This window comes from Salminus brasiliensis, chromosome 2 (assembly GCF_030463535.1).
Source record: "Salminus brasiliensis chromosome 2, fSalBra1.hap2, whole genome shotgun sequence".
In the NCBI taxonomy this organism is placed as follows: domain Eukaryota; kingdom Metazoa; phylum Chordata; class Actinopteri; order Characiformes; family Bryconidae; genus Salminus; species Salminus brasiliensis.
The window spans coordinates 41,541,820-41,564,397 of NC_132879.1; the positions used below are offsets into that span (position 1 = coordinate 41,541,820).

The window sequence follows — 22,578 nt, forward strand, 5'->3', positions numbered from 1 at the left end:
TGGCATTGGCCTATGATGACACCTTTCCAACAAGTCAGTTTGTCAAATTTCTGACTTGCTAGCTGCACTTCTCAACCATAAGTGCTGTTGTTGTGAAGTGGGAGTCTTGCAGTAAATACACCCCAGCCACAAAGGAGTAGGCCACATAAGCTCATGGAACACTGAAGTGCAAATCTCATAAAAATTCCTCTAGAACTTCCTCTAGAATCAACATCAGCACAATTGTTCCTATGAGGATTAATGGATCGGTTATCCATTGTTTAACCTTTATATTGTCTACATTTACCTTAACTCAAGGGGAATAGCCTGTTGACGGCTTGCTGAACAAAGTGATAATCAGTGTCAGTCTTAAAGAGAGGCTAGCCTCAGCAAGAATGGCTGAAGAGCCTGTAAGCAAAATAACATTGTTAGATCTCAGCAGGTGATTTCACTGAAAGTCACTGCAGTCCATGAACATTTGGATGTTAATGATGTGCCACAGGTTGTTGTTGTAGTCTCTGTGGAAATGTGTGAGCTCCAGGGCCAGAAACCCATGTATGACACAGTGCAAACTTGATATGTCTAAAGTGTTGGTAAATGCTCTAAAGCAGTGATAATTGAGCTGTGTCTGAAACTACTATACTACCTATTTACTACATGGTGTACTTCTTTGAGGTTTTTGACAAGTTGCCCGAAAACATTGTCCCTCTAGCTAGCAGGTCCTTAGCTCTGTGACACCAGCTAACAGAAGCCTGTGCTGGCTATCATTCTGCAAAGGTTGTGCACGTCTTCAGAAATTAACGCGAACCATCAGTGAGTTGCAATATCAAAAAAACAAAAAACAAAACCTGGATTGTAACAGAAAGGAAGGAAAGAAAAATACAAATTTCTGCATATTTATTCACTTACAAAACATGCTTACAGACACAGATGGTGCAAAAAACAGTAGAGAAATTATTTGTGAATGCTTTGTTGAATAAAAAAGATTACTGCTGACTCAAAGACTTAAAATGCCTGAGAAACTTATGATAATGGGCTTCACAGCACACATTAAGGAGCTCAGTCTTCTCATACACAGTGTCAGATTGAGGTTGTGTGAGATCAAGGCCCATGCAAAACAATTTAGGGTTGTATATACAGGATATGCGTGCATTGTTCTGTCTGCGCTGTCAATATCTGACAAATTGCCTGAAAAAAATACTTGGACAAAGCAACCCCTTGTGTCTCAATACATGTATTAGCAGGCCTCATATCTTAGCTTCATTCAACCTGCATTAGTTAGCTGACAAATAAAAGAATAATGTACTGGCCTTAAGTTAAATACTACATTTACAATACAATAACAGTTCCTAAATTCCTACATTGTATGGCTGTGAAGATAGTCTGCAACCTTGAATTCTGAAGGCATTGGGACATTTTGTTAACAAAACATGCCAATGTCTGTGAAACTGTTCATAACACTAAACATCATATTAATTATTGCTCTAATCTCAGTGGCTTCAGTTAGTGCTTTTGCATTAGCCTAGAGAATATACTGCATTTTCTGTCCTGATCCCTTCCAGTGTATCACAACCAAGCTTTAGAGGCCAACTCAATTTGTACTGTATTTTTAGATGTATAACAGGGAGAAGAAGTATTGCTGACTAACAGGCCAAACTGAGGCTATTACTCAGGCTAGAAATGTACTTTAGGTTAAACCTAGGTGACACCACACAGTGCAAATCTGTTACTAATATGTCTGTAAAACTGCCAACATGGCCAGGTCAGGTCGTCCTAGCAAGTTCAGCCAAAGAGCAGACCGCAAGATGATAATTCTAATATGATGCCAATACTATGCAGAGTCACAAGTCTCAAATAAATAGTGCAAAGTACAACATTTTAGATGGGTCCCGAAAGATGAACATGGCTAGGTTTCCCAAAAGCTTCTTAGCACAAAGATGCTTAAGTGGTTAAGCAAGCATCATGCTGAACACCCTCTGCTAGTTAAGATGCTTTTGGAAAACTGGGCAAAGAGGTTGTAAAATGAAGCTGCGTAATATCAAGAATGACAATAAAACAATGATATCTGAATAAAGCTACAATACAATCAATTTCCATGAAACCTTGTGATCAAACAATATTTAACATGTTATTGTTTATTTAATAAAATAATGAATTCTAAAAGAGTAATATCATAGTATTTCATCATAAATTACTCATCATAAAATATTATTTAAAAAATAGCTACCTGTAGATCCCATGATGACAGATTTTAGAATTGTTGGAGACTTCTTATTTGAATTGGAGTTGGAGACTTCTGACCTGGCCATGTTGTCAGTAGTTGCACAGTGAACAACAAATTTATTGAAGTGTTCTGAGGTGTTTCCTTACTAAAATGCATTTATATTACATTACATTTTTTTCTGAAGGCTCTCACCATGGTAATAACACTCACTGTACCAATCATGAGCAAAACAAACTAAATATCTAAGGTTTAAATTAGACAGGCTCCTTTAAAATCCCCCCTCATGATGTTCTAATCATCTGCAGCTAATGTGGTGCCCCTGATTCTAATTATAGTCATTTCAAGTAGTAATAAATGTCACAGGAAAATACTATTGTGATTAATTTCATTTTACAATTGATTTTTAAAAGACATTTATTCATTTTTATGTTTTTAGTTATATTGCCTCTATCCCCCAATAGTGTTCAAGTGAAGATCAAATATTACATATATTTAAAAAGACAAAAGGTTTCATGGGGTTTACTAACCTTTTCACATGACTGTACATATCAACAACCAAAGACTCAAGGCTTGGCTCAGACTCACCTGAAGTGAATTTTATATGAGTCACATTTATTCATCAGTCTACTAATGCTTTAAAAATACTTCAGTATTAGTAAAGAAGCCATTTGTTGACATTAGTTGAACCTTGATTGCATTTCTTTGAGAGGCTAAATTTGTTATTTAGTGTATTATGTGAAAAGTTCTGTAAGGTTCTGTAAAGTGTATTAGGTAAAAGTTGTGTACTTAACTAACTACTTTAAATACTGCCTCTCCATAATGTAATGTGAACTACATACAGGCTCAGTCTGAAACAGTTACAAATACCATTTAGTGTTATTACTAAATAAAATCCCAAGTCCTCTTTCTAAACATGATGTTGATCCATGAAGTATGGCAGTTCCATAACCATCTACATACTTGTACGGCATTGCATCCCAACCCTGTCAGTTGCAGTGATCACCTAGATTGTTGGTGGGTCATTTTACATTTCAGACAAAGTGAAATAACCTGCAGCAGTACTTTGCTAGTTGCTATTTTTTTTATTTCTGACTGACCTGTTACTGCCTTGCTGAGTTAGTCATTCTGAACACTAATTTCCTTTCTTTCTCATCCCCAACATTCTCTCCTCTTTTTATCCATTTTTCAAAGTTTATTAGAAATGTGCTTTCAGGTTAATGTTATGATAGGTTTAGAAAATGCTGAAGTGGATCATCTGTCCTGTTTCTTCAATTACTACTCACTCTCCATTCTTCTTGCTTCTCTCTTCCACATTCTTCGAGAAGGACAGAAGCAATAGAAAAATGTGAGATTTTATTTTCATCCTCCTTCCTGGAAACGGTAGTTGGACCAGACCATAAGGATTTGTCCTTTGTAGTCCCTACTCCACTCTGGAATCAACCCCATCTGTGTGTGTGTGATTATTGTCTATTTATGTGTCCATACAGTCATGTGAACAAATATGAAAACCTTGAAGAATTTTGCTTTTATATTAAAAGACATTTTTTTCAGTTTTATTAGTTAAGTTATATTATCTCCTACTATTGACGTTCAACTAAGTGATGTTCAAATGCCCATATGTGTCCATACCATATAAAATATGTTATAAAATAAGATAAAAGCATTTACCAATATCTTTTTATCATGACGAATCCTATTGTCTTTCCCAAATAAGAAAACATTGGTGAATGTCAAACTCTTCATAAAAACCGTGTAAGTGGGTTTTATAAAGGAATTTCTTCTTAGGAATTGTTGGTGAATGAGGGCCATTGTGCTCGGTCTTGAACTAGGGGGTGTTTAGCAAAGCTGGATTTCTCAGTTCACCCAATTACTTAAACCCAAAGTTGAAGATTGTCCAATAGGAATGTCCCTTGTTCGTGTCCTATTGGACAAGCCTGACTTTAAGCCTGTAAAGTATCTGGCTAAAGAGATACATTCTGTTTTGTAAAACAATCCCCTAGCGTTAGTTTGTCCTTCATCCACTCTGGCCTGCGCTTTCCTGCCTATCCTTGCTTATGTCTTGTCTTGGCCTTTCTCACTGCCATTAGCCTAGCCATTATTTAGGCTCTTGCTCCTGACTACAACTCATCAAGGCCCAGTTTCCCAAAAGCATCTTAATGTAATATCATGTAAACTTGTAGAGGGAGTGTTCAGTGTGATGCTCACTGTACATTTTAGAAATCCTCTTTGAGCCAAGATGTTTTTAGGAATCCAAGCCCGGTTAATTACTATGGTCCTAACTCCTAACTCCTGGCTTAGCTAATATCCAAGTAGTTAGCATTACCTTAGCCCTTTTAAATTATTTAACTTGCAATCATAGTGTTACTTATCTTAGCCTATTCTAGACTAGCTTTTCCTTGCTATCTGTTGCTCACATGGCCCTGAGTCTGCTTGTTTTGATTATTTGCTTCTAGTGCCGATATCTATTCATATCTGTATCATTACAGAAGGCTGTACAGCATAGGCATTACAAAAAGAATAACAACTCCTAAATGCTGATATTGTCAGTTTCGCATGGATTTCTAGTCCCTATTGAGATTTAAATTTATATTCCTTACTTTAAAACACCTGATCCAGTCCATAAGGAGCTTGTAGAGGAGCTCCTAAATGTCTTATAACATCAACCCACCGCAATAAAGTTCAGTTCTCACTCCACACTGACCTTTGCATTCTTAATTCTCATTTTTAATCCATACGCATCAGCAGTTTCTTCACCACTGTCTCCATCACTACATCTCCACTACTTTTATCTCCATTGTGATTTCTGTCAAAATTGTCAAAATTATGGATAGTCCAGCTATCTCCTAGCTCTCTGGCCCCAACCTCGAAAGTTTGTCTTGTGTTGCAGCTCTTTGGCCTGTTTTCGACCCTGTTTCCTGATCTGTGGTTTTACGTTGTTATTTATTATTTACCTTTGATTCTGTATACTGTTATCAGGTCATAGTGTCCATCCCTGTTCCTTTCTGCATCACTGCTTTGCTGGAGAATGCCCACCTTGTGAGGCCTGTGATTACTTTCCACGTAACATTTAGATCTGTTTTAGACATGTGAGACTGCTTAGAATTAATGAGAGCAAATAGCATTTTAGCAAAAAGAAGCAGATACTATATAGAAAACCTGTGGCTGTATAAACCAAGATGATTATGCCTACAAAGTCATGTGCTTATAGGGGGCTTCATGCTAGCATTTTGTATGTGTAAGCAAAGAATTAGCCATATTATCAAGCTTGCTAAAATAGCACGAGTCATGGCAAGACGGTAAGTTAGCATTATGTGGAATAAGGTACAGCTACAGTTTAAAATACAGTTCCTGAGGCAAAAAGTAAACTATATAAAAATTGATTTTAGGCTCAGCATGGACTAGTAATAGCTGAAACACTCCACACACATATACCTACTTCTGCTTCCCATTGTAATTACTCTAAAAGCCTTTCTGTCAAGATCAGAGGATGAGAACAAAATAAGACATGATCCAGAAAATCAGAACTTCTGAAAAGATGGTAGTAACGTGTAAGACTGATCGGCCAGTTGGACAAGACGTTTCAGGTCTCTTTCTAAGAATGTGGCTGGACTTAAAGTTTGGAATAATATTAACCATGTCTCAGACCTCAAAAAGTATGTTGATGCCAGAGTTGCTACTAATCTTATTCTTGTGCTAAATCTGTCATTTGGAAGGCCGATTGAGAACATTGTGCCTGTCAGCATTATAAATCTATGGTTTTAGGCAAATCCACAACTAATGAGTTCAAAGCAACACATCCATTTAGTCCCACTCAAAATCCACTTACATAAGACTTTTCTTTCTTTCTTCATTCTTCAACAACAGCTATACAATGTGAATAATGATACAGGACCTGAACCCACACTAAGATATCCATCTGTATTCCTGAGACAAGAGGGTTATTAAAGGATTTCTACAAACAAATAATCACAAACAACCACAAACCCTTTTCCGAAAATATGACTTTTTGTCAATGCAAATAAATAAATTCTTTATCTCATTACAAGGTTGTCTCACAAACCTGTAGTGTGCCTTATACTTCATTCATTGATTCTATTCTCTAGACACCACATGCAAAAATATTTTTTTAAACTATAAGACACATTGAATAACACACATTTTAACACATAATAAACTGTATTCACATTACAACATCCACAATTTCAGCTTGTGACAAGTTCTAATAATATATATATTTACTGTATAATACATTATACCGAGAGGCACTTCCAGCATTTCTGGCCATAGAGGAGCTACAGTATAGTGTCTAAATTACAAAACAGTAAAAATAAATAATGTTTATCCAAAAGACATTTGTCATTTTCATTTTCGGCCTCCTCCCTTTATACCTGTACAGCATATTGTTTGTACAAAATGGAACCATAACCAGCAAAAAAATGAGTATTTCACTTAATGAATACTGGTGAATTACACAGCTCCCCATTCTATAGGTATTGCTACATGTATTAAGTGCAACATACTAGTGAGAAAAAAAAATTGTCAGTGAGGTGCCCACTACATATAAAATAGTACAAGTCTCATTTCTCATTTTGAGAGAGGTGTAAAGCTTGTTTGTTACTTTTGGTGAAAGAAAAGAGTGCCCAGCGACTACAGTTAGCAGATGCATATAGGTGAGGTCAAATGGGCTGGCGATACAGAAGGATGGCATAGGCCAAACCAGCTTTGAACAGGAAAGAAAGAAAATACATGTAATAATGACAGTGAAGGAAGAACTAGGCATTTCATTATAAGTGTAACCTTGTGTTTCATGTGTCCACAACTACCAAAACAGACTATTGTGATTAGAATGCAGAAAGGACCTGATGGATGAATCTGGTGTATCTGGTTGAGTTACTGTGGTGCCTGAGAGAGCAAGCCATTGCACATCTCTAGAACATATAATGGAGATTTTCTCAAAAATACATTAGGGCTTGGAGGCTCACAAAACATTTACATGGTGTATATTGTACACATATCAGCCGAATGATAAAAGCAAGCAAAATACACGAGAAGAGAAGGAAATGTGCCAGTGAATGTTTTTGTATGACATATGTAATGACAGCAAAAATACAAGAGAGAAGTCTGAAAGTTCTGATGGAACTGAAGGCCAAGCAGTGGAAGGAGGGCCATCAGAAAGAGGCACAGTGGAGGACAGTTAAACACAGCTGTGATGTCAATGAAAATGCTATTAAATACCTCTGTAATATTATTATTATTATTATTATTATTAATAATAATAATAATAATAATAATAATAAGATCTCTAATCACATAATAATATCTAATCACATGAGAACACCATGATTTTTTTCAGCAAACTACTAAATGTCTAATTCTCCAGTTTTGTCAAGTTTCTCTGAGTGCTGTAATATGAAGTGTTGGACAGATTAAAACTGTTGGCCTTGGGTTATATGTTAAGTTTAATGATTTTCTTATGGGTCAGATCTTGAAGAAGAAGGACAAAGTGTAAACGCTTTCTATACAAATTACCCTGAGGCCATTAAAATTAGTAGTGATTCCAATAGAGAATTATTACTATTTGGGATTAGATCGATTTATATCACTACGTGGGTTCAAAAACATTTCTGGCAAACTACAGATTAAAATGAGTATATCAGGCACTGACTATACCTAACAGGCTTAAGGAACACAGATTCTTGTCTACTTGCAATGTGCAAGGCTCATTCTCAGAGCTAGGTTAAATGGTTAAAAAACCATGCATGTATAGAATGCAAAGTGAAAATATTGCTCAACTATCAGGGTGAAAAGTAGTTTTGAAAAGATGGCACAGTGAGTGAAATAATGGTTCATACAGGTTGGAACATAGCTTGCAATTTCTGAGAAAGTGAATCTATTCCCTATAAAATGGCAACACCTACAACAAATGTGATGCCTTACCATTGTAAAATGTTTAAACATACATACACACACACAAAGTACAGTGCAAAAGTCGTAGGCAGTTGAGAAAATGGTACCTACATTATTTTTGACAGCAAGTGCTTGTATTCTTAAAAACACAACTGGAAAAAACAACCAAAAAAACATGGAATTTATGGTGTGTATGTGTTAGTGTGACTGTTTCCAAACCTTTAAGGGAAGCCCAGTATTTACAGTTACCATCAATACAAAGCATCTAATTAATCTTTCATCATCATAAATCAGGTGAACTGCTAGTGGAACCAAACACATCCAAGTCAGCACCCAATGCAAAGCTACATGTACTACTAAGATTTGACTAATATTTGAAACACCTTTTAACTAATGGCTTTAAACAATTTTCTTGGCTGCCTAAGGCTTTTGCACAATACTGTTAGAATATTTTAGTTATAGTTTAGTCATAGTTATCAACTTATCAACTATTACTTCTCCATGCCTCCAGAACCTGGAGAAATTAAATATGACCCATTTAAAAAGCCCCAACAGTGTAGTCCATGTTTAGACAATTGCACTGGTGCATGTTTTGGACAAAGTTAAAGAAACATTTTGAAGTCATATTTGGCACGCACAACCACATTGTGGGAGGAAAAAATAAAATCTAAAAAAAAAAAAAGATTGTGCCCTACTTCAGAACATGATGGTATTCAAAATACACCATCCGCCTACAGAATGTGTCAGTATTGCTTGAATAATTCATTGGATTCTTTTGGATTTTGCTGTGCTGGCCATTGATACTGAGGCCTACATTGCGCTACAAATGAAGTAGCAATTTCAAAGGAAGAGTCAATGCTGGACTGAACTGACATATATGACTAACATCCAATTCCCACCTCCCAATCCCACATTTTAATTGGCTCTCCTTCAAAGTTATGGTGCAGCAGTGCTGGGCACAGGCTGATAAGGCCTGCAGAAGGGTTTCAGCCCACGTTACCTCTCCTAGTACTGCAGTCGCAACCAATCTGCCTCTTGCTGCACATCAAAGACAGTATGGGTCGCACATAATGTTGCTGTCTCTCTTTGTGGTGCATACAGCACAGCTCCATGTCTCGTGTGTGTGGCTCCCTTGGGCTTCTGGGGCAGGAATCTCTCAGCTGCTCACATGCGTGCATGATGACTACACTGCCCCTAGGACATGGCTGCTACTTTAACTGCTGGAGTATGAGTGCCCTTCCTTGTTTAGTCTCTGCTATTTAACTCTACAATTTAACTTCTTGGAGATGGTAACCCCTACTGTCCTGGTGTCTAATTACACCAATGAAGAGGAACCACAGCATTATTTAGAAGCACCATTGCAATGACTACGATTCTACAGTTAGTAGAATAACACAATAGTGCTAGTCAAACGAGAGAAGAAGTTGCAAGAATGACTTAACTATCCCATGGAATGGAGTGGGATTGGTTCAGACATTAGCTTGTCCATGAATGAGCACTTTAAGCAGTTACATTGCATCCATCATTAAAGAATCATACAAAAAACCCAAAGTCATATACTTAAAAGCTGGGAAGTAGAACCCTTAGTGTCGAGCTGCTGTGAACATAAACGTATGTATTAAAGTATCTTGCAAGAGAATTATCCCTGTAGAAAATAGTGAGGTCTTCAAAGAAATCAGTTTACCATATACAAGAAGATATTCCCTTCCTCCCCCAGTGTGCACAGGCAGAAAAAAAAAACAAATCAGCAAAAGGGTACACCCTATTTACAATGATATCATCTCCTGAGGAACAGGAATCAGGTCAGAAACTAAGGGAATGCAATCCAAAAGAGATATCAAGAAGTGTCAACCGGAAATTGGGAATAAAGCTGTGGAAAAAGCAGCAACAACACCATCTTGGAACATTCACTATTGTGGCACTTTTGCTGGCAAACTTGCTGGGACATGCTACCTACCTCCACAGACAAACAAATGGCAACTAAAACAAAACGGTGGATGTCCTACTGTCAGTTTTCCTCAAATTGACACCAGAATGCTCAGAAAATGCTTGCCTAAAGTGCAGGTCACTGAGACCCCTGTCATGGAGGTTAAGTGGCACTTCAGCACTAAGTTGCAGTGTGGGCACCACCAAAAAAAAATCAATTCAAGGTAATATGCAAAAAAAAAAAAAAAAAGTTAAGTTTCATGCTACTCTAAGTCCTGACCTTTAGTAGCAACTGTTTTGGACCTGGTGAACTAAACCCCATCCCAGGACACTCAGATCCCTCCCACCCTGTTTCCTTTAGGCACATGTTCCCCTAAAGCATCTACAGTGTTGTGTCTAAGTGATGTGCTGGCAACCATTTATTAGGAGTCTTGTTTGGACATAAGCATTCTGATAATGCTCTTAATCTCAAACAGACAGTCTCTCATTCACTCTGGATTGTCCCATTTCTGCGTTGCCTCTTTTGCTTTTTCTACAGTTTCTGTGTCTTGATTTAAAGTCTCCTGATTATTTTTGAACAGCATCTCCTCACTGTCTTCCGTGTGTTTTCCTATTGGCCCTATTTCCTCTTCTTCTGTTTCTTCGTCTTTGTCCTCCACTGGAGCGTCTCTGCTTCCTGCTTCTTCCTCCTCTTCACAAATGGCTAGGATTGGCTCAGAGGCATTTATGAGGCATGAGGACTCCTCTTCTGGTTGACTTTGGGCCTCTTCAGCAATGACCTTCTTCCACATTTCATGGTTTTCCAAAAGGTGCTGCGTGATCTGACAGAAGACCTTTCGTCGCCGTTTGGGCATCAGTTTCTCTGCAACAAATAAAAAATAAAATCCTAAAACATTACCACTAGATGTGCAGTACTTGTAGACCTGCATAAAAACAACTTTCAACTTGAACAAACTGAATAAAAATTAATCCAAACATACGAGACTGCTCCGAACTGGTCGAAGCATCTTCCTCAGTTGTATCCTCATCTTCTTCATCAGTTTCCTCCACACCTGTTCCTATTTCTTCAGCCTCGTCAGGTAAAGGCTCAACCCATCGACCTGGCATTAGGGCTGCTGTGTCATAGGAGCTGCAGAGTGGCCCAACGATGTGTGTGATGAAGGACTCCTGCAACTTAGCTAGTTGTGGTGCTGAGCGGTCCATGAAGGGGCTGATGGGTAATCCCAGACTGGCCTCCTCATCGCCCTGATTAAATAAGTAAATGAAAAGCTAGGTGTTAGGTAGAACACTTGTGCACCACATAAGGCCCTAGTAAGTTCACAGTTCTCTGACCTCTATTTGATCAATATTTGAAATAAGATTTCTAACAGATTATATACACATACATACAGAATTATGATTTATAGTTGAATTCTGATGTTGGTGTTGTAACCAGCGTGTGACAATAGAGGCTATGCACTGACGTCACGTTTCTTGCTAGAACACGCTTCCTTTGGTCAGAATGACTACAAAAACATTCTACAACACAGCTGTGTTTATTAGGGAAAATGGCCAAACCAGTAATGAAACAAGCAATTATCTGATGAAATTGAAGGTAGTTGGACTTCATCCAAATTACCTAAGAACCAATGGTATATGGACATCGATGTGTAGCCAGAAACACCCAGCTAACTCAGGCTTAAACCACCGGATTCAACCTCATATCCGAGAGCACAAAGTTGAGTGAATGATCTTAGGAGTGTTTTCAGACACATTTAGTTGACTGGTTCATCCAGGTTTGCTTCCTTTCCCTTTTACTCAAACTTACTAAATTCACAACTTCGGTGGGCTTGTTTTTTTCCCATCTGTTTTTCAAAGTGTGACCACCAAAAAGTGAGCTGGATTGCATTTGTTTCTATGAATTGTAGCAATCTGTTTGTTTCTCTTCTGTAAAAGAACAGCTCTGAGTTCTTGCTGAATGAATTTGTGTTAGCAGCATTCACACAGTCTTTTTGCCACTCAGTGGGCATGGCTGCAGTGACTCCCGGCACCAGTAATGCTATGTGCATAAACTCTATTCTCGGCCACATTTCCAACATTTTATTTAGTCTAATTTTATAGTGGTTTATACTGGGATAATGGATAGGATCTAGCAGAAATTAGTTTGAAAGGTTTGATAAGCTTTCATGCTAATCTTTAGATATGAAAAGGTGCAGTTCAGTTGAAGACTTAATTACAACCAGTGATCAGTAATTTGTGTAATTGTTTCAGTTAATGATCTGCCTTAATTTATGCAAGTCCTGTCCAATCTAAAAGTCAGTAAGCTTAAAAGTAAACATAAAATCAGATTGAACTTGGGTTGTTCAGTCAGACACATCATGCCACAGAAAAGATTTCTAAGTTCCACTAAATCTGAGGCATAATGTGTAAATGGAAAACATTTGGAACAGTAGTAAATTTTCCAAAAGTGGATGACTTCCCAAAATCTCTCTAAAGCCAGAATTTATATCACTGAGAAAGTGAAAATGAACCCAAAAATAACATCCAAGTAATGCAATGTTTTTGCTAAGCTCTGTGTTCATTACTCAATCATCAGAAAAAAACATGTAGCAGAAACCATTGCTGACCAATAATAATATAGGCTACGTATACATTCTCATCACCAACCAAGATCCAAGAGCAACAAGAACCACTTCCTGAGTTCTAGAACAATGTGTTATTCAGAGGCAGCTCTAATGGGGCAGTGGTGGCTCAGCGGTTAGAGTGCCGGGCTGTCGGTAACAAGGTTGTGGGTTCGATTCCCGGGCTTGGCAAGCCACTGTTGGGCCCTTGAGCAAGGCCCTTTACCCTCTCTGCTCCCCGGGCGCTGGAGTTGGCTGCCCAGTGCTCTGGGTGTGTGTGTACTCACTGGCCCTAGTTCACTAGTGTGTGTGTGTGAGTTCACTACCACAGATGGGTTAAATGCGGAGGACACATTTCGCTGTACAGTGACAAATATGTGCACCTTCAATGTGGGGCTTTCTGCCCTACATGACCCTGACCAGAAATTAAACTATATGTGACTTTTTTTGCAAAAAAACTAAATCAGTCCTGCAAGAAGGAGTGGGCCTAAGTTCCTCCAGGACATTGTGAGACACAAATAAACAAGTACAGAAACTAGATAAGGGACAGTTACACTTTCACACAGGGGGACTGGGTGTTGAATATATTTTCTCAATAAATACATAAATGTCTGTCAAATGGCATCAGATGCCATTTGCCAGTCAGGTCTGTACATATTTGGACAGTCACCCATGTTTTGTAACTTTGCCTCTGTACATCAACACAATAGATTTGTAATTAAGCAATTAAAAAAGTGTGGAACCTAATATTTAATATGCAGTCCAAAGAGGTGAAGATGTAAGTGAAGTAGGCCATCATTAGGCTGAAGAAACAGAACTAGCAGTGATAGCAGAAACTTTGAGAAGTGTATGAAAGTAGGTGATTGCAGATGTCTTTCCTTGGCAAAGAAAACCCCCTTCACATCATCCAGTCAACACTTTTAAATCCAAGAACACTTTTGCAGAGGTAGGTGTATTATTGTGAAAGTCTACAATCAAGAGATGGTTTTATATACTTCAATATAGAGGATTTACCTCAAGATGCAAACCACCACTAGCACTCAAAAACAGAAAGGCCAGATTAGACTACTGGAAAACAGAATGTTCTGTAACGGAAATGATACGAAGCATATCACATCATCTTTCAAATGTGATAGAGGCACATAGCATGGGAATGCATGCCTGCCCCATGTAACTCTCGTCTCTGGTGCTTAGTGATAATTTGACTGTTGACATAATGAGCAAGATGAATTGTAATGTGTACAGAGCTATTCATTTTGCTCAGATACTACAAAACAGATAGATTGGGTGTTACACTTGACTGCTATCTCAGGAGCATTTTAAAGGCAAAGAAATGGAATATTCTTAAATGGCAAACTCAGTCACCTGACCTCGACCCAATTAATCACACCTTTCACTCAGAAAACTGAAGACAGAAAAAAAACTCACTAGCAAGCAGCAACCGAAGGCAGCTGCAGTAAAGCATCCTAAAGGAGGAAACTGAGCCTTTAGTGATGGAAGTGGGTTTCAGGCAGTCAGTGACTGTGAAGGATTTGCATTTAAGTATTAAAGATACTCCTATTTATAATTATGTACCTATATTTTAATTCCACACAAATTCAGGAAATTACAGAACAGGGGACAAACACTGTGAAGATGATCTGTGGTTGATGACAGAGGGAATTTTTGTTTGCTTACCATAATTTAGAAAATTTTTATTATTATCTATAGTTATTGCTCTTTAGATATAATTTAGATGTAATAGTTGAATAAATCAAAACAAAATTAGTTATTTCACTATACTGATAAAAACACATCTTGCTCCAAACATCCACACAGCTGAGCAGTGTAGATGTTCAGTTCAGGAGAATAACATATCTCACAGCTGTAGTGCTGCCATAAAACTAGGTCAACCTTCCCATAGAGGGATTTTTTTTTCCTGACGTTAGGAATCAGAAATTATCTATGGTTAATAAGGCATCAGCATTACCTAACAGAATATGTATGCTTCATGACATCAGGGCATAAACAATGAGAGCTGATAGCTGCCAAAGCCTCCTGTTGCCATGGCAACTAGTGGCAACATCACTCGAAGGACCTTTCTGTCAGGTGCTGGTGGAATGAGTCATTTAAGAAATGAAATAATAGAAAAGGAGAGAGAGAGAGAGAGAGAGAGGGCATGTTTGCATCTTGTAACTTTTGGCCTCTTTTTGAAATGGTCTGAATACAGCCAGTAGCGGTCATGTGACAGGGTTCTTTAATGTACTGAAGAGGTCCTGACATATCTGGGTCATCTTGTCTTTGCTCTTCACAGTTACAGGCACGACGCCTTTATCTCACACACTGCCTACCCAAATGGATTGTTTCCTTTTTGCGAGACATTAAATAAACAAAACAAGTAAAATTCCAAGGCTTAATGACGTATCAAACCAAGCATGGCTTTGCTTTGAATGAGGTGGCAAACACATTTATGGAATATACAGTTTCACTGGGATCTGTGTGTACAGTTAAGTACTTATGCCATTGAAAACAAACACTGATAATGTAAGGCTGCCACAACATTCAAAGTTGATTACTGCTCATTGCTGTCAGCATTACAGCTATAAAGACCATTATCTTCAGCACTGCTGAGGAGAAAATGGCTGGTTGCCAGGAAACAACATGTCCTTGTTTCTCTGTAGCCACTCAGGGTCAGCATTACTTAGGCGCCAACCGGTCGCTTAGGATTTGCATTTGTATTATTCCACCAATCACACAGAGTGTTACTGGAAACCTGTGACACAGTCGCTCAGCTATCGCTCAGCAGAAAAGCTTTATGTTGTGCTTGGGAAGCAACATAGTTACTGCATAGTGGATACATGAAAGGATGCAGAATAAAATTGGCAGATGAAAAATGCATGTATATGTAAGAATGCATTGCAAACCTGCTCATAGAACTCATTAACAATGCCTTCTGTCCATTGTAGATGAAGATCTTTGTGTTTTAGTGGCCCATTAATGTCTGCTAGCTTGATACACATCTGGCAGACCAGGAGCCGGTCATTCTCATTGGACCAGTCAATACCTGAGCAACCCTCATGGCCCACCTGTATGAATATAAAAAAGGTACATTTGAGTAAAACATTTTCTTGAGCATTAGGATCTGTTTTAAGAGGAAAATTATCACCTTAGCATTGAACTCAGCCAAAAAGTCAAAGTGCTTCTTCAGGTCTGTGGCCAGGATGGCCTCAATCACCAAAAAGCGGAAGCGCTTGAACTCCACATGGTCCAGGTTGGCCAGGAAGTTGTATTCAGGCCGAGACATGAAGAGGTTCCAGGCAGAGGCAGCATGGTGATTCTCCAGAACTGAACGGTCATTGTACAGCACTGCCTACAAAAGTCAAACCAATTTAATCTACCTTGCTCTTTGAGGCTAAACTGATAAAATTACAAAATGATCATGTTTTACCACCTGATTATGAGGTAATATTTGAAAACAATTATGATATTATTTCAGAACAGTAGTTCAGCAGTCAGCGTGTTTTTGTTTCAACTATTGAATTGAACTGAAATTAAAATGGAAAAATGTGTAGCTATCCCCCCCTTTTTCCTGGAGAAAATGTGCTCCCTGGACTGTGAATGTGAGCATTTCATGTTAGGCTCATAACTTGAATCATTGTAAATTAAGATTCCAAAGCAGGGCTGCACAACATTTTGTTTTAGCGCTGCACTCGCAATGTGTGCATAAGAAATAGTCACATCACAACTTGTAAAATGTTGGTGTAAAATTCACCAATATTTTCTGTCTTCTCACTCAACATGGTCCTTTCATGCTTCTGTATCTCTTGGCTTGTCAACAAATGCACATGTACCATTCTTTCCACGAGAAGATGAAAGCATAATTTGTATAACAGTGATGTTAAAACTCCACAGCAGCAAAAAGATAGCATTAATAATAATAATAATAATAATAATAATATTTTTCATTAACATAAAATAATAATTTCAGTAATGGCATTTGCATGTGTAGTAGGTACCTAAGAAAACCAGCAACCTGGACTGGCTCCTCATCTGTGCCCTACTACTCCACCCCATCTCCTGATGCGCCTCCAGAGAAATTGATCTACTATTGGTCAGCTGCAGCTAACGATGCTAACTAGCCAGCACAGGTGACTGATGGGAGCTCATCACAAGTAACTATTGGACAGCAAATAAACTTGGCTGTTCTCACAGCAGCTAATTGTTATGAGCTGTTTAGTGTTTATTTATTTGAAGTTACATTCTTTTGTCAAACCCCCTCAAGCATGTGAGTAATGTGACTAGATGATAAGTCTCTGTGATAGAACTGAGCTTTGTTGTTATGGCTGGTAACGGAAGGTAGGTCTGACTAATCTTGACTAATGTTCCTTTAAATCATACAGTTACATACATTGTCATTTTCTTACATTTTCATTACGTTTGTGCAGCAGCATCTCAGCCCTCACAGATGCACAGCCATCTTCAAATGGTTTTTGGCTGCATGTAAATAATTATGGGCGACAGAGGGTCTCAAAGTATCTACTAGTTGATTTTCTCAGAAATCTTTTTCTCAGGACACATTTTTTGGCCACTTTTAAAGGATCCGATTAAATGGAACTGCCTTTAGTGACATAGCATGCAGCCTTCCTTGGCTGCATCCTTGACTTTGAGACACGGCTATTGGACACGGTTATTGGGGGTGGGGTTTCAATATTCAAAGCTTTTTCAATAATGACCTTATCCACAGCAACAACACTCACAGTGTTACATTTGCCTTAAACATATCAATGTATTCCCTGTGGTTCTGTTGTCATAGAAACAGTAAAGAACTATGTTGCATATATCTTCCATGTTTTGGTGGTAGGAGTTGAGATACTACACTACCTTCAGGACAATATGTGCTTATTGTTAATCTAGTGCTTTTCAGACTGCCAGTATGACAGTGCCAGGATGTCAAGGAAACAAAACATATATATACATTTATATATATATAATATATATAATATAAGTAGAAGATCTTACTGATATACATAAATAACCGTAAGTCACATGCACCTTTTAGATTTCGAAATCAATCCTTTGGTGCTCATTCCGGTAATCATTTAATAAATTCACTATTATGTATTTTGCCTACCTGTGGAGCACTGGTGGCCACCAAGAAGGCATTGGTTCTGCCAGGATGGTCATAATCATGCATGGCTGCTGCCACATACAGAGCCATCAACTCAAGGGCAGGAACGAGCCCTGAGAGACAGCCATAGCTATCTTCCATTGTTGGGTAGGTCTTAGAGAACACATAACCCATGTGACCATGAGCAAGCCCACTGACTGAGTCTGCAAAAACGTGGAAAATGGAAGGAGGATTAGAATTCGAAACTTCACACACACACACACACACACACACACACTTCTAAAATGGTCTGGCAGTGGTCCTACATTGTCAGAAAGAGCATCTACAATACCACATCAAAGACAGGTTATTCTTACCTGAGTCACTGACTAATCCAGAGTTGTGGGCCAGTGTAGGTAAGCCAGGCACAGGCTGGGTGGTTAGATACCAGACAGCATGAAGGACGTCTGTTGCATGGATCCTGTTATGATCTGGAAAAGAGAGGTAGAATGTGGTACTATATCCAACCACTAGGGGGCAATGTAATATTTCGGCAGAGGAAAAGGAGGACCAGATTAGTGGCTTTTTGCTGTAGGCACATGAGCCTATCCACTCCCTTGTGCAGGAATTGTGGTATTACTATAAAATGCACCAATTACATTAAAATATGACCATTCACGGCTAAATAGACAATCACCCTTGGATGCATGCAAACGGAAAGAGTTAATGCTTACATGGGATGTCCCTGTAACCATTCTCCAAGGCATGGAAGTAATTCATAAACTCCTTTATTGGGATCTTGAAGGTTTCAAAAAGACCTGTGTCTTCAAACAGCCTGTAAGACACCTGCAGCATACAATCAGAGACATGACACAATACACAACATAAAAGCCATAAAACATAAAACATGTGTAGAGTTGGCCTGGGAAAAGCCTGCACACTTATCCAAAAAAAACCCAAAACATTGAAAATCTAAGAAATTAAAATTTTGAATTAGACATTAAACATAAGATATACAAATACAACCCTTATCAGTTCATGTTTTGTTTTCATTTGTTGCTCATTTTCATTGTAGAGCAGAATCCCAAGTTCTGTGAAACGATGAAAAGAATGTTTAGGGCCTATGGGTCAGCGATTTGTCTGGAGGGGGAGGAATCAAGGCTTGGTGATGCACTGGGGCTGCTTTGCTTCCTCTGGCACTGGAAACCTGCAGTATGTGCAGGGCAAGATGAATCAATCAAGAAAGTCCTCTTTATCAGAAAATCCTTGGAGAAAACGTCATGCCCTTTTTAAGAAAGCTTAAGCGTGGGCGTCATTGCACCTTCCAACAACACAACCCAAGCATACCTCAAAGTCCTGAAAAAGTCCTGGAAGATTCTGGAGTGGCAGTAACAGTCACCTGACTTAGAAAGTCACCCCATAGAAAAACTTTGGTGTGATTTTAAGAAGGCGGTTGCAGCAGCAAACCGATTAGTGAACTAAAGGCCCCTGCCCATGAAGAATGGGCTAAGATTTCTTAGGAATGCTGCCAGAAGCTTGTGTGTGGATATGCATTAGGTTTGCAGCAGGTCTTAACAGCAACAGGGTGCACTACTAAGTTCTACACTTCTCATAAAGGAGTTATAGTTCTAAAACTTGGAGAATTTGGAGAAAGCACTTATTTGTTTTTATATTTATTTGAGTTGTGTTGAGCTATTTAAAATATCCTTGGTTGATTGGTTTATTGCAAATAAAGTCAATTTAGCTAATAAATATAAATTGCAATAAGGGTCGAATTGATTTAAGTGCAACTATAGGTAGAAAGTCACAGTGTACCAATTTCCAAACAATGACCAGACCTTTGTGATCATAATATCTATGATCTATGACCTTTCTTTCTGCCATATTGGTGTTGGTTCATCTTAGTCTACAGAGATCACACTGGTCGACCAGCATGAAGTGCAATCAAGTGCAACATACACTATTCTGGTCTGAGCTGGTTAAACAGGTAGCTTACCATATGTTTTCACCTGAATGATCAGCTATGTTAACTAAAAGTTTACAGCTGCACCTTCATGTTCCAAATCTCCCGTTCTACCACATACCAAAGGTATTCTATTGGATTTAGATGCAGTGACTGGGAATGCCCCTGAAGAACACTGAACTCACTCTAATGTAATGAAAACAGGAGACGCCTTTTGCATTGTGGCATGGTATGTTCTCATGCTGGAAGATAAGCTATAGCCATGAAGAGATGCACATAGTCAGCAACAATACTCAAATTGCCTGTGGCATTGTGTGATGACATTTTTAAATCACTTCCACCAGCCTGGACTGTTGATACAAGGTAGACCAAGCTACTTTTCTCTAGCTCTTTAACTTAAACAGGTGAGCATGTGCCCTAAGCCTGTGTTAACTGTTGTGCTAAAATCCCAGGAGATCAGCAGTTACAGTATAGAATAATCAAACCAGCCAAACAAAATGCCACGCTCAAACTCACTGAGATCACATTGTCCCCATTTTAATGGTTGATCTAAACATTACTAGAAGCTGCTGTCCTGTGTCTGCATGATGTTGTTCACTAACAGATAATTACCTGAATGAGTAGGTGTACAGGTCTTCCTAATAAATTGCATGACTTTAGGTATTATACTTGAAATATACATAATCAATACATCAGGAACTGGTTAAATGCATTTGGATGCAATCTTTTCAACTTTGGACAATTTTTAGAGAAAATTTAAACCATAACAAAGCGTAGTTACATTAAAAAGGAGTTACATTTGTCTCTTGTCTTACTTTTCTCCTAAGGCACTGTCTGTCCTGTTGATATACAATCAACTATTGGATTGGTGTAAAACCAGTATTGGATTGATGTATTCTTCACTTCAAAAACCCCACTCATATATTTGTAAAATCTGTAACTTGGAACTGCCTGTAAGAGTCTTTTTTCAGTAAATGCTTTCTTGATCTTACTGAGATCAGCTTTGCTTAAAACTTGTATAAAAATGAGGCCTATAGCTTTGTATCTGGATCTGTATATATGCCGAATTAAACCAAGTATTTCAGGCCTGGAATACACACAGCCTTGTAGATCCAAAACCATAGTGGAGCTTAAAGATGTCGACATGATTCTCTTATTTGGGATACTTTTATGTTTGCGATTAGGTTTGTTATGAGAAGAGTGTCAGTGTTTCTTTTCTCAGTAGATGGCAGCAGAAGTCTACTCACCTGGCTTAAGATGCGACCGCACTTGCCATATGTTTTCTCTACAAGGTTAAAAATTGGAAAGTTCCAATTGTTGATCTGACTCATGAGAAACTCCAGACCCTCCATCACCAGTGGTTCTGGGGCTAGAATGGGCTTGTCCTGTAATGAGTTCATGCATGATGTGTATACATTTTAAAACTGCCAAAAAACTTTAAATAGTTGCAGAATACTCATTAATTAGCGATGGTTGTCCATGCTCAGTAGCAAGATCTGCTTCTGTTTTATCAGGCTAATGTTTTTTTTTTTTACATTTTATACATTATAACCTTAAATTACCTCTGGTGGTATTAAGGAGTGTAGGACTAGAGCCTCTGTTTGGAATGTCCCGCATGTTTCTTGTGTGTCAAAGGGCTTTCTTTGGGCCTCTCCATCTTCATTCTGTGCAAAATCGCTGCTGTCACTGTGATTGGTCTCATAGGTGCTGTCATAGTCAGAAGATGCCAGTGCTAGATCATCTGATGGATTAAGACGAAATGACATTACAGAAAAGTACCAAAGATTAAACATTATGAATTGCTCTCTTTAAACTTTAATAATAATAATAATAATAATAATAATAATAATAATTATTATTATTATTATTATTATTATTATTAGCCTTTGTAGCTGTTGTTGTTATTAGTCTATAAAAAGGCTAAAAGAAGATCATGTTTTCAGCTTGCTGATTCTACAGTGCATTATTACACTTCAGACTGTTACACTACAGAAATGGCGGTTTAGGGGAATTGTAGAGATTAAGATTAGATCTGGAAGACAGACAAATCAAAACCCCTGACAAAGCTTGTAATACTGTAATATTCACAAAAGATGAATTTCTAGAGAGGCCAAATGTGTTTTGAAAACAAGTGCTGTGGACTGATAAGGTTAAAACATTGCTATTGTCGAACCATCAGTTGAGAGGTTAATGGAAAGAAAATGTTTTCTGCAATAATAATCCAAAACATATCTAAAACCACTGCAGACTATCTGAGGAGACCCAAACTGAAGTTATTGGAATAGCCCTCACTGTTCCATAACCTAAACACCATAGAAAATTTATTTATAGACATTAAACAGGCTGTGCATACAAAACAAGCTTAGAATATCTTAGAACCAGAGACCTTCTGCAGAGAAGAGTCTGAAAAAGTGAAAGAACTGGAAGACGTTTTATATTTGTTATGAATGTCAGAGTAAATCAGCATTAAGATTTACTGAAACTATTGTGTTTTATGATTAGCTACAGAGACTGTGTAGCTAATACACTGGCACTTTAAAAAAAAAATACATTTGGCCAAACATTTTCCAAACGTTTTCCTTTTTTTCATTATTTCAGTTTATTTCAATTATGCCTTACAAAAATGTATTATGTAATGTGAATTACATATATAATTATTATTCTATAAATATTAATGATAAATATTGTGGACTGTATAAAGCATTTCAGAAACTTAACTGATTAACTTAATTGTTTGCAACTCTAGTGACTTTGAGGTGTCACTGTTTGCACTCTGTTAGCAAAACAACTAAACTCATGACATGACAAACTCATGTCAAAGCACTGTATAAAAGTATGTCCAAATAAAGTCCAAATTAAATAATTATAATAAAGTAAAAATAAAATAATATAT

The 22,578-nt window shown here is 37.9% G+C and overlaps 1 protein-coding gene across 1 annotated transcript in view; it reads right to left on the reverse strand.

Annotated features, from left to right (window-relative positions):
• Window positions 1-6,360: 6,360 nt before the first annotated feature.
• The window catches only part of pde3a (phosphodiesterase 3A, cGMP-inhibited), a 100,201-nt gene continuing 83,983 nt past the window's right edge, over window positions 6,361-22,578 (reverse strand). Inside the window, exons 8-16 of the mRNA XM_072672786.1 lie at window positions 21,248-21,426; window positions 20,933-21,070; window positions 18,457-18,568; window positions 18,100-18,213; window positions 17,747-17,946; window positions 15,782-15,985; window positions 15,540-15,701; window positions 11,017-11,281; window positions 6,361-10,898 (exon numbers count right to left, since the gene is read on the reverse strand). Of these exons, the coding sequence (XP_072528887.1) occupies window positions 10,525-10,898; window positions 11,017-11,281; window positions 15,540-15,701; window positions 15,782-15,985; window positions 17,747-17,946; window positions 18,100-18,213; window positions 18,457-18,568; window positions 20,933-21,070; window positions 21,248-21,426 (1,748 nt within the window). The 3' untranslated portion in view covers window positions 6,361-10,524. The remainder of the gene's footprint in view (window positions 10,899-11,016; window positions 11,282-15,539; window positions 15,702-15,781; window positions 15,986-17,746; window positions 17,947-18,099; window positions 18,214-18,456; window positions 18,569-20,932; window positions 21,071-21,247; window positions 21,427-22,578) is intronic.